This window comes from Protomyctophum bolini (genome assembly GCF_963924005.1).
Source record: "Protomyctophum bolini genome assembly, chromosome: 1".
Taxonomy (NCBI): domain Eukaryota; kingdom Metazoa; phylum Chordata; class Actinopteri; order Myctophiformes; family Myctophidae; genus Protomyctophum; species Protomyctophum bolini.
Genome location: NC_137862.1, coordinates 31,805,361 through 31,818,791, shown reverse-complemented (window position 1 = coordinate 31,818,791; position 13,431 = coordinate 31,805,361). Strand labels below are relative to the sequence as shown.

General features: G+C 45.3%; 1 protein-coding gene across 1 annotated transcript; it reads left to right on the top strand.

Moving 5' to 3' along the window:
- Positions 1 to 2,767: 2,767 nt before the first annotated feature.
- map1aa (microtubule-associated protein 1Aa) lies at positions 2,768 to 11,956 on the top strand (the record flags this gene model as incomplete). Its single annotated transcript, XM_080770374.1, has 4 exons — positions 2,768 to 6,916; positions 7,037 to 9,587; positions 10,238 to 10,464; positions 11,801 to 11,956. The coding sequence occupies exons 1-4, from the start codon at positions 2,783 to 2,785 to the stop codon at positions 11,954 to 11,956; spliced, it is 7,068 nt and encodes a 2,355-aa protein (XP_080626500.1). The 5' UTR covers positions 2,768 to 2,782.
- Positions 11,957 to 13,431: the final 1,475 nt, after the last annotated feature.

The window sequence follows — 13,431 nt, the reverse complement described above, 5'->3', positions numbered from 1 at the left end:
TGGTCACATATATACAGTTAATTTGTGCGTGTGCATTTGTGTGTGTGTTAGGTTGCGCACAGGTGGTGAAAAACAACCATGCTGTTTTCGTGCTCAGACCCAGCCACCCACCCAGCCAACCAACCACAAATAGCTCCGTAAGGGAGACTCAAAAATAAGTCTTTCCCATGGACACATTTGACATTTGTCCGTGTGCAGGCATATTGATGACCCATGCTGACTTTGCACAAACTGTAAATTGATTGCTTTTTATGACCAGCCGTTGTTTGTTTGTTTCTTGTCCTGTCCTCCTTACAGGTCAGTTCTCTGGTCACTGACAAGGCGAGGCACAAGTTACTAGTGCTAAGCGGCCAGAGCTCTGAACAAGGTGGTGACATACTCCTGCAAGGTGGAGCATTCACTTGGAAACACCTTTATGACACTGTCTTCCATCCTCAAGTAAGCCACAGTAACAAGTGATTTCTGTATATGTAAACATTCACTCACTTACGGGCTGACTGCTGATGCTGATTAGTTGATTCGTTTTTGCATGATTCGACTTAGAGATTGGCCTATTATGTTATACTAATTTACAAATATATATTAAAAAAGGTTATGTATTACGATTTATCAGGATAAACCAACCAAGTATATCTTAAATCAGACATTAAGCACATGTAGCAAGTGGCTCAATGGGTGAGATTGACTGCGTGTAAAGTAAACCAGGTTCGGAAAAGGAGCTCAATGTGTGTATGAAAACCAAGGAAATAAGGGAGGCAGAAACTGGAGTTAAAGTGTAACTGAGATATTATTATTATTCAAAAACAACTGTGAACATTATAGAAAATAATAAACCAAAAAAATGGGGGCCCTTTAAATGTGGTGACTGTCCAGGTTCCTAGCTAGGGAAATTCAGTCTCTTTCTCCAGGGGGGGAGAATTGGATTTACCACATGTGTGGAGGGAGGGGGGCGTCGAAGTCCGGGTCGGCTCGCCAGGTTCCGTACCAGCCGGTACGAGAACCATCCAAGTGGGTTTCCTTTTGATGAAACAAAAAACCTGACCGCAGAGTATTCCAAGATTGTCACAGTGAATCTGCCATGCTGCTGCCAAACAATTCGGCCATCTTGTATAGGTGGAAGTGGGAGTGGGGAGTGTAGGACCTGATGTCACTTTTATACTGCCTTGATTGACAGTTGACATGGGTTGCCATTCGTGGGTTGCCATGTTGGCCACAACCCAAATGGAATGATTCCCTGTTGCAGGGTTCCTCAATTAGTTTTCCCCAAGGGCCCAGTTATGTCTAGGGTGACATGCTGAGTGCCACGGAAATGTGATTTTATTAGTTCGAATAGATGTAGAAGACCTATTTGACAGTTGCAGAAACACAATTGCCTTCCTTGATGCATTAACGAGTGTCAACGAGCTGGACACAGACACACCTCTCCTCTGCAGTAAAGTGACTGAAGTTTCATTTCTCTCCAAAAGCCCTTGAATATATGATGAAATATGATTAAGGATCACCGTGGTTAAGGTAAACTAAGCTCACATTTAATATCACACACACCATGCCTGTAACTTTCACCAGCCCCCCCCCCCTCCCCTCCCCTCCACAGGCCCCAAATTGGCTCTGATAACCAGTTATTCAACACAGAGTACACTAGCCAACAACAGAATAAAAAGGAATTTTGAGAACCGAACGGACGATCTTCTAAAAGATTATAAAATTATATCGGCCTACAGAAAAAATAAAAACCTTAAAGATTATCTAGTACACAGCAAGCTAAAAGAAATCAACACACCAGCACGCCAGGGACCAGAATACTTCAAACCCAAACAATTAGTAAAAAATAGAACCACAAAACGCGTTTTAGAGATTAAACAACAAATAACAGCCAGAACCAGCAACTGCATTTATTTAATCACATGTGAAAAATGTGGTTTACAATATGTCGGAGAGACAGGTAAAACAATAGGTACTAGGCTGGGACGACACAGATACAATATTAACAATGCCAAAAAGACAACCACAAGATTGGTGCAACATTTCATGGCACACGGCATTGAAGCTCTAAAATGCGCTGGACTTCAACACAATCCTAACTGGACAGTAGGACAAAGACGTTTTAATGAAAAACAGTGGATTAAGAACCTCAACACGGATTTTCCTGGAGGCTTAAACATGCCTAAAATCAGATCTTGAACACTACAAAACTTAAACTCAGGATTAAACTGGAGAAATCTAAAAGTGATTGGATCAGACTTCCTACGGATACATGGCGAATGCATTTATTCCTTGCATTGTGCCTACACATGTTGCGACCTGCGGTCGCAACATGTGTAGGCACAATGCACTGAAGTCTTTTAATTCCCCCCCAGCCTAGTCGACTAATAGTTGTCTATAGATAATCCATAGTTGAATCCTAGTCAACTATAAAAATCCTTAGTCGGGGGCAGCCCTGCTTACAGGATACTTCTGTCTGCCGTCTGTTTCATATACAAAAGTAGAAAAACTAGCTGAGACTAAACAATAACCACATTGGAATCCATTGAGAACATTATGGTTCTTCTTTTTTCACCCGACAGTGACGTTATGAGGATTTCATGAACCTCTTTCTTACTGTGCCTGTGTCCCCGTGCAGGTAACTGAGATCCTATCCAGGGCATCTTTAGACCAGCGTCCCCGGCTAACGCTTTCCTGTCTGGGGGACGGAGGCTGGAGCTCCTTGAGTCACAGCGAGGACCAGCAGCCACTCCAGAACCTCCTGGAATACCGCCTGAACCCCGACTCAATACTCCCTAACATGGAGGGAGTCAAAGAGTTCACGGATTACGTCTCAGAGACGGTGGACATTCCGTCGTCCTTTGACCTTCTGGAGGCCCCTACTTCTGGCGGTTTTCTGAAGCTGTCCAAACCTTGCTGCTACATCTTCCCCGGTGGTAGGGGTGACTCTGCTCTGTTCGCCGTGAATGGATTCAACATCCTAGTGGACGGTGGGTCCGAGCGAAAGTCCTGCTTCTGGAAACTGGTGCGACACCTGGACAGGATAGACGCTGTCCTGCTTACCCACATCGGGGCAGACAACCTCCCTGGCATCAACGGGTTGTTCCAGAGGAAGATTGCTGAACGGGAGGAGGAGCAGTCCCAGGGGTCCAATGCCTACGGTGACTGGACGAAGAACCTAATTTCCCCCGAGCTCGGGGTTGTGTTCTTCAATGTCCCCGAGAAGCTACGGATGCCAGAGTCCACACTGAAAGTGAAGCGAAGCATAGAAGAGGCATCCCTAACCTTGCAGTACCTCAGCAAACTTGGCATCACGCCAGAGCCTCTTCACAGGGTAGTCAGTAACACCATTGAACCCATCACACTTTTCCATAAACTTGGGGTCGGAAAATTAGACATGTATGTTCTGAACCCTGTTAAAGAAAGCAAAGAGATGCAATTTCTAATGCAGAAATGGTCTGGGAACAGCAAAGCCAAGACGGGAATAACGATGTCCAATGGAAAAGAAGGAGAGATATCCGTCCCTTATTTGACATCAGTTACAGCCCTCATTGTTTGGATTCCTCACAGTCGCACGGAGAAGATAGTGAGGGTGTTATTCCCGGGAAATGCACCGCAGAACAAAATCTTTGAAGGGCTTGAGAAGCTGAGGCACTTGGACTTCTTGCGATACCCAGTGGCCTCCCAGAAAGACATCTCCTCTGGAGCACCGCCTCCTATCATAAAACAAACAAAGATGAGATCAAGAACCGACAGCAAAGAGAGCCTCAAATCTTCACCTAAACCGCACTCTAAAACGAGCAAGAAAGAGACCACTGGGCAGGAAGATGAGTCTAAAGGTGATTTGATTAAAGAGAACAAAATAGAAAAGAAAGAAGAGAAGAAACCCAAGATCGAAAGTGCAAAAGCCACCAAACAGCAGAAAAACAGTGAGGTGGCGCCTGCAGCGGCCAAACTAGAGAAGAAGAAAGTGTCCAAAGACAAAAATGCCAAGAAGGAAAAAACACCCAAGATGGATGAGAAGAAGGACAAAGAGAAGAAAGAAATCAAGAAAGAGAAACGTGAAGTAAAGAAAGAGGATGTTAAAAAAGAAGAAAAAGGCAAAGCTAAGGAGGATAAAAAGAAGGATCCAAACAAACCAGAGCTCAGGAAAATCACCAAACCCGACATGAAGCCGCTCACCCCTGAGGTGAGGAAAACGCTGCACAAGGCCAAGGCTCAGGCCAAACCCAAGACGGACAAAAACAAACCGGCAAAAGAGCAGGTGGATCAGAAAAGGCCAGTCCCAAAGAAGGCCCATGAAGAGGCAGCAGCCGCAGCCCTGGCAGACAGGTCCATTGTGTCATCTCCAGAGGATCTCACAGAGGACTTTGAGGCTTTGAAACAACAGGGGCTCAGCAAGCCTAGGAGCGAGCCCATTCAAAATGATGTGATTTCTGGGCATCCAGGTTACGCAGATACTAAGCTTCCTTCCATGATTCACCCTGAGAGAAAGATCACATCCACTCACCCTGAGGTCAAGTCTCCCTTGGCTAAATCCCCAATAGAACTAGAAAGTGAGCGCAAGGACAAGGCTGTATCAGAACAGGTTATGGATGTGAAAAGAAAGGAAGGAAGTAGTCATTTTGACAGGAAGCATGAAGAGAAAATGGAGAAATTTGACCAATACTCCCCCAAATTCGACAAAAAAGACAAATCTAAAAAGAGTGACAGCTCAGAGGAGGAAGACGAAGTCATTGAAAAGGCTGATCTAGAGGGAACGGAAGACGACGAGGAGTTAAAATACAGACCACAGGAGACTAAAAAGGAGAAATCTGACAACAAGCCAGCTGAACACAAACCGCCCTCTGGCTCAGCAGCTGCAGCGCCGTCTGTCTCCGAACAGTTCTCCTTCATCCAGGACGAGACCATCCCTGGTTATTCTGAGACTGAGCAGACCATCTCCGATGAGGAGATCCACGAAGAGACAGAGGACAGGATCCCGCAGCTACACTATGACGTGGGCTCCTATGACATCTCTGTCCCCGATGTCCCGGGCTCCTTTGACTCCATGCATGGTATAAAAGGGATGAGGCCCTCGGCTGTAACGGACATGGCTGATGTCAAACCCAGAGGTTTCACTGGAGGTCATGACCCCGTGCTTGCAGCGTATCCCACCATCATTGCTGCTCCTCTGGCAGAAGAAGAGCACATCTCCTCAGCCACCTCCATCACAGAGTATGACAAGCTATCTTCGTTTGCCACTTCCATGGCAGAAGACCAGTCCATGACGTCCGTGACAGCACAAGAGACCGGGAGAAGTTCTCTGCTGCTGGACCCGGTGAACAGCATCCCCTCCCGTACTGAGGCTACACATGGGAAGGATTACCTCCACTCTGCGGGGACCATCTCTCCCACTTCCTCCCTGGAGGAGGACAAATGCTTCAAGTCTCCTCCATCTGAGGAGTACCAGCCCATCGTCCCTGAGATGAAAACCGGTAAAAAGACCAAACCCGTCCACGAAGAAGAAGACGACGAAGAAGACGAAGACGAGGACCAGACTCCTAATGTTGACATCCCACTGGGAAAACTACAAGAGGGCTATGAACTTGCTGCCTCCATGATGCGTCAGGGAAAAGATACATTTCCCCCTGCCACGATATCTTCACTTCCCTTCCCTCCCACACAATATTCTGCTACACAGGCAGAAAAACACGAAAAACAAGCTCTGTTTGGGTTTGAGTCCTGTTCAATGCCAGAAAGTGAGGAAAGATGTCTAAGTCCAGATGACAGCACCATGAAGCTGGCATCGCCCACACAGTCTGCTCCTACTAGCAGTGCATACTCTCCCACTAAGGAAAGGTCCTGCAAGACAGAGCAAAAAGATAATTCAACCATCAAGCTGAAACCTGATACACATATGACCGCTGGCCAGGAAACATTTGAAGAATCTGATGAAGAAGAGGATGAGGAGGAAGACGATTATTATGTGAAAACAGATCTAAAGCCCACCATTAAGGCAAAGCTTATGGAACAGAAAGAGGGGTGCTTCCTGGATGATGATTACAATGGCCAAAAGTCTCCTAAGGAAGATAAAGACAAAGAAATGTCTATCCAGGATATACAAACCAAAGCGTCAGATGTCACTCAGGTCTCTAGTAGCACACACGGGAAACCCAAAACCCAAATGATGTATTCAGATGAGGAAGATGATGATGACGAAAATGATTTCCAAAGCAGTGTAGGATCTAAGCCCCTAGCAGAAGATAATAAAATAGACTCTAAAGACAATGGCAAGCAGAAAACAGAAAATGTAGAATTCAAAGATGCAGAGAAAAGTGTTCAATTCAGCCTCAATAATTTCCCAGAGAGGGAAGGCCAAGAAAGGGTACCAGGGAGAGACATGAGACAAGACACTCCTTATGTACATGGCAAGACATTTTCTTACAGTGACATTTATGACAGTAAAATGAGCTCTGTGGACTCGGATTCTTATAAGCTGCACTCGGATAAGATGGGAAAAGATGGTGCAAAGAGTCAAACGGATTCGCAGAAATGTGACTCCATGTCTCCGTTGACAGTCAAAGGTAAGATGGCAGAGAAAGAGGAATTTGCCAGCTCTTATGGCAAAGATTTCTCCACCTCGTCGTCGTGGACCACCTCTGCTACATCTCCTTCTGACAGCGCCAAGAAAGAAAGGGAGGCATTTGAATACAGCAGAGAGAGCCGGTTCCCTTCCGTGGCCGACAGGCCAGAGGCCTCATCCACTACCTTGTCATCGGGCCACACTGATAACAAGGTGTCCTCTCCATATTCCTCAATGGCTGCTTTTGATCGAGGAAAACCAGCTGCCACAAGTTTCCAGGAGAGAGGATTGGAGGTTGATATGCGAAAACTAACAGCAAGGGATGAGGAAGACTATGATGATGATGTTGTTGTTGATGATGACGACGACGACGATGATGATGAAGATGATGAGGATGATGTGGAAGGTGCCACTGATGAAAAAGGGGACAAAGACCAATCTGAGAAGGAAGTAAAAAGTACATTCAGTGAAATATTTGATCCTAACAAGCCTGAATTCATGATTTCTATGGCTGGTTATGGTTACAACAGCCAGGGGAAAATTCCACTCAGTGAAACAATTGATTCTAACAAGCCTGAATTCATGATTTCTATGGCTGGCTATGGTTACAACAGCCAGGGGAAAATTCCACTTGGTGAAACAATTGATTCTAACAAGCCTGAATTCATGATTTCTATGGCTGGCTATGGTTATAACAGCCAGGGGAAACCAAGTACCACAAAAAGCAGCTGCTGTCCAGATACAAAGGCTCAAGGGGAGATGAAAGACGGCTCATCCTCATTATACAGCTGGAAGCCCACAGCCACCGACATATCCGGCAAGAGCAGTTCTACTGTGCCTCCTTACAATGTAGGAGAAAAAGAAAAGGAGGCATTCCATTACAGCACAGATACACGGTTACCGTCCACAGCCGATAAGTCAGAGACCTCACATATCTCTGAATACTCATATGGAAGCGGAGCGAGAGGCTCTTTTCATTCCAGTCAAATCACAGACAAAGGCAAAGACGAGTTCTCGACAGAGGACAGATATTACCAGAGCGAGAGGGCTGATTCTGAGTTTGAGAAACAGAAGAAAACGCTGGACACAAGCTTCCAGTACACCACCACAGCTACGCCAGCTTACTCCTCTTCTTCCGCCTACAGCTATTCCTCCTCAACCTCAGGCTCTCTCTCCACCAGTCGTCAGTTTGGAGAGGAACTGGAGACCCCTGCCACTGCAGAGCCACTCTTTGAATACTCTTCCTTTAAAGAGGAACACTCTCTAGCCATGGACTCTCCTTTCTCCAGCTCCGGAGGGGTAAAGGATGAATATCTGGAAGTGTCTGAGAAACAGATCACCACACCAGCTGCCCCCGCCACCACCAAAGCTGAGTCTACCTCCAGCTTAGCCACCTCTCGCTTCTCACCCAGCAGTCCCTTCGAGGAGGTCAAGCCTTTTTCGCCACTCTCTTCTGCCTTCTTGACTACGGACAAGAAGGGTCAGATGGATACCTCGTGTGGAGCGATTGATAAAGGCCCTAAGTCAGACTGCTTCTACAAGCCAGCATGGTCAGAAGGTTCTAAGCTGGAGACGCCCGGTGCTTTAGGGGCACAGCTGGCCAAGGACAAAGAGTCTGCCAATGCAGCTCTCATTGGTGTCACCTCCTCGCCACGGCCAGACGTAGTGGCCAAGCATTACTTTGAGGAGACAGATAGCAGTGAAGAAGAGGACGACGATGAAGGTTACATGCGAGAACTTACCCAGAGGTCTCCATCCAGTGCTCTGACCAGTAGTCTCTCGCCTGACAAACCTGGCGCTCCCGCAGTCAGCAGCAAGGCAGACGGCACGCTCTCGAACATTCTTAGTGCTTACATACCGTCGTCTCTCCAGCCGAGCAAGCCAGAAACTGCCAATGGCCTCACGGATGGCAGTGCGAGGTCTCCTATTCCTCCAAGTAGTGCAGCCACAGGCCCAGCCAAGACCGAAAGGGAGGGACCTGGTTTCAGGAGCGCCTATTTATGGGACGTACCCAAGCCCCAGATGGGGATGGTTCCCGGGGACTCGCCTCCTCATTACCGCCACGACGAGGAGTTCGAAGAAGAATGTGAAACTGAACCCGAGCGTCCTGCCCGTCCTCTATCTCTGTCTTCCACCGATCAGTCATTCCGCGCCCCCTTCTTTACAGAGGAGTGTAGCCAAGGAGGGAGAGATGATGATGATGATGATGATGACGACGACGACAGTGACCAGGCCGTTACTGCACAAGCTGCCTCCTCTTACCCCAGCCGCTCCTCCCCGGGTTATTCCTCCTCCGAGTACAGGCAGCGCAAAGGGGATCTGTCTCCCTCCTTCATCAACCCTTGCATACAACAAGTGTCCAGTGACGAGGACGACGAGCAGCAGGCGTGCCGGAGTGACCAGTCACAGGAGGGTGATGAGCACGACCTGTCGGTGAAGAGGAGAGCCCATAAACAGCCCGCCCAGCCTCCGCTGGTGCAGGGCTCTCTTAGCAACCCAGCGGGGCTCCGTCTTGCCACCGAGGATACTCCACCGACCTCTGTCAGTGAGTCTCTGGGCTCTCAGTCGGACTCAGACTCGGACGAGGATGCCGACTATATGCCCGTAGATAAATCCTCCGCTATGGGAGGAGGCAGCCATCGTTCTTCCTCCGGGAGGAGCCACGATCCTCCCCCTGCGCCACTCATGGACCCCTGCCCACAACCCCCTCACCCGGACGTCTGCATGGTGGACCCCGACTCCCTGGCCAACGAGCACACACGGGTGCTGGAGGGTCCCATGAAGAAAGAGCCCAAAACCAAAGGCCTGAAGAAGGCCTCTGGTAAGCCCAAATCAGGGTCCCCGGCTCGACGCAAGCGCTCTCCCATGCCACTCAAGCAGATGCCATCCCCACGCAGCGCTTCGCTGAAGAGGAAGGATGCGGACAAGAGCTCCAGGATGTCTCGTCTGTCGGACGGACAAGGTTCAAAAGAGGATGACATCTCCAGGTCCAGCTTCAACCCCAGCAGAGGGCTGACCAATGGCGTGAAGACCAGCTCTGGTAAGCATGACATACATACATTTAATTTCAATGTTCATTTTGTTGAGTAAAACTATGGCGAAAAATATTCGTCTTAATCGTACTGTATAAATCAGGCATTACGACTCCATCACTGCTCGCCAAAATATATTTTAGTCGACTAATATGACTAATATGAATATATCCTTGAATCTTCAAGGAATAGTATAATAATAATAATAATAATTCAAATTTGAAATGTAAACATCTTAAGAATTAACTGGTGGGATGTACCGATGTATCAGCCACATATCGGTATCCGCCAATATTTGCTCTAATCATTAGCCGATGGCAGTAGCCAATATTTATCTGTTATTGATAAGCATACATTTTGCATTGGTTATGTTGGTGTGTTGGTTAGCTGCAGCCTGTAGATTCTGAACATTTATTTCTTGTAGAGGAAGGAGAAGATGCTGTTGCAGCTCTGCCAGTTTAAACCTTTTATTCAGGTGCTAGTATAAATAGTACTGACTGACGTTTTGATCTTGTGATCTTCCTCAGAGTCCTGAACAAAAGCTAAATAAACATATAGCGGTATCGGCAAAGTATTTCCATATCGGTGCATCCCACTGCTTGTACAGAATGGGGTTTGGTGACACTATGGCCTCTTCTCTCCTCTCTCTCACCTTTAGGCTCTCAGAAGTCTGGCTCAACAACTCCCTCGGGTCTTCCCATCTATGTGGACTTGGCCTACATACCCAACCACTGCAGTGCCAAGAACGTGGACCAGGAGTTCTTCAAGCGCGTTCGCTCTGCATACTACGTGGTGAGCGGGAACGACACGGGCAGCACTGAACCCAGCCGAGCAGTCCTGGATGCCCTGCTGGAAGGCAAGGCTCAGTGGGGGTCCAACCTGCAGGTAAACATTTCCCCATCTTTTTTTTTTTTTTTTTTTTTATTAAATTAAATTAAATTAAATTAAATTCAATTCAATTCTTGGCATGACAAAACATTTGCATTGCCAAAGCAAGGAGGAGGTAGCCTACAGCATTGTGTAAACAGAGCTATGTTACATTGTATCCATATATTCACAAGTTATAGGGCATAGTAGTGGGCATGGTTTTCTTTACGGAAAAATTGGCCATTCAATCTTCCCATAGACATTTACATTTACAAAATAGAATCAAACGTTTTATGGTCATGAATCACCAGGATCCTGGATGGCTTAATTGTAGGCTTAAAATAATTGATATAAATATTTGTGTATATCTCTATGGGAAAAATGAATGGCAGATGTTTCAGTGGCGTCCAAAAAAATCACATCTATCCCATATATTACCTTATAAGGTTTTTTAAACAAATAGCAGTAATCTCTTGCAGTAATTTTGGAACAAAAGCCTCAGATTGAAAATAGGTTTAAAGGTAGCAGCTCTGTTTACATGTGCAGTAGGTCTAGAGGTCTACTCTGTTTTTCATGTTAAATGTGTACTATGTACTGTATGGTACTAACAGGTATCTGTTTTGTGAAGCCATTTATTTTTCCACCTGGTTTTACACCCATTCTGATCTAAAAGCATTTTCATATACTCCTCAGACTTTGCTTTTCAAGCCATTTTCAGCAGTATAAGACCCAAAAGCTGAAGAGGCCGCACGTGGGGAAGGAGTCTTTGAAGAAAACAAACACTTTTAATTAAATTAGGAAGACAAAATGCAGGGATACAGGAAGACAACAGGCAGACAGCCATCTGAAATAACAGGAAAGAATAGAGCAGGCTTATGAAAAGTAAATAAAAATCGGACAACTGGGCTTTTATATACGGTACTAAAGAGCTAACAGAACAAAAATTAATACAATTAACAATTAACTCATTAACTGCCTGGAGTTTGCAGCCCTTGCCAGTGTTTTTGAGTGTTTTTACAAATCTTTCAAGACCCACAGAATATTTTGTGAACACCAAATATCTCAAAAGAAAGAAGAGAGTACTTCTATGTTCCGTTCTTTAGTAATTGGCAGTTGAGTTAGCTGTCTGGTAACAGAGAGCAGAGAAAATATATTTTGTATACATCCGGATTGGTTTTGCTTTTCCATTTGTCCTCTGATCCGAAAGCTGTAGATTAACTCACAGGTTGCGGAAGAGCGCCCTCTATCGTAAACACTGAAAACACTAAATGATGTAGACAGAAGAAGCATGCAGGCACAGCCTCTTTTCTTTTTTTGTATGTATTACTTTTCCCTTTGATATCTCCTTCCTCAGGTAACACTGATCCCCACCCATGACACCGAGGTGACCCGTGAGTGGTACCAGCAGACACACGAGAAACAGCAGGAACTGAACATCATGGTCCTGGCCTCCAGCAGCACCGTGGTCATGCAGGACGAGTCCTTCCCCGCCTGCAAGATAGAGTTCTAAAGAGTAGAGGTTTTTTCACACACCCCTGTCACCATGACAGGACATCCAGCATCGCTGCTGTAGATCTGTTTTTAATTGCTCTTTTCTATAGCCTGATACCGCAAGTCTGTCTCCGCTTTGGTCTCTGACTCGGGTGTCAGTGTGTTTGGTCTAAAGCTGAGACAGATTTGGCTAGCAGTCTACTCTAAAACTTTTCTAGATTTTTTTTAATATTCACAGAACAGCTATCACAACCATTTGTATTACAACAATGGTGCTTTTCTGGTCACAGAAACATCCTTCACTTCAGTATGGGATTATATGACTCTATCCTGGGAGAATGGATATTCTGTATAAAACATTGTTTCTAACCCTTTAGTAGAATAATTTCTGTATCTATCGTCCGACACTACTGTTTTCTGAGGTGGCATCAGTCAGGAAAAAAAAGCTACATTTTGATTATTGGTTCACTATGATAGGTCATATACTCTACTAAATAGCCTAAATTAAAAGCACAAATTTGCCCTCTGTTTTTACTTCCAGGCCAGCGACGTATTACATTGTTTTTCCCCCCTGATGCCCAGAAGCCTTTATATGATACAATTTGATCACATTAAGTATGCTATTGCTAAGTTATGATCAGCTAAATATGGTGATTCAGACGGTTTACTCTGTTGTAGGATGATGTTAATTGACGGAAATAGCAGATCTACAAACTCTTTTTTTCGTTTTTGTTTTTGTGAGCGACACATCATACGACAAAGTATAATAAATCAGGCTTTATTCAGACCTTATCTCTGTACCAGTCATCTAAAACAATTCTTAGTCCTGTTGTTGAACTTTGTGCCTACTACTGACATAGTGATACCATAGATAACATAGGTAATGTTCCAAGTAGATTCCCATGTATCTTTCAGTAGCCATATTTGCTGTCACTTTTTAGGGTAGCTCATATTCAACAAGTTGTGTTCATGCTTAATGCTCTATCCATAACTATCTCAAAGTAAAAATCCACTAAGACTCAGTGTCCGTAGACTGTAGCTGTATCTTTCAATATAGTTACTGCAGGGGACTTTTTATGTGGTGAAGGATGGAACACAGGTTTGCATTAAAGATTTAGTGACAAGACAAACAAAACAAATAAACAAACAAACAAACAAACAAACAAACAAATATATTGATTATAACCACTCATATCATTACATATATAGAACACGTTGTGCGTAGTACACAAAGACTGGTTGTGAGCTGTTGGTAGACAGGCTTTTTATTTGGTAAACTTCATAATTATAAAAGCTGTAATAGAACTTAAGAATGTAATTCCACTACAGCAATAGAGACATGTGGCAAGTGTGAGGAGACAGATCAGGCCATGTGTTCGTTTGGCTGTAAAGGTGTGAAGGTCGTTTTAGATTATATTGATGAACACGATGTAGGGTGGATTGGTGTGATAGGTGGTAGAGGTACATGTGCCTTTCTGTCTTGGTGTATGGAAG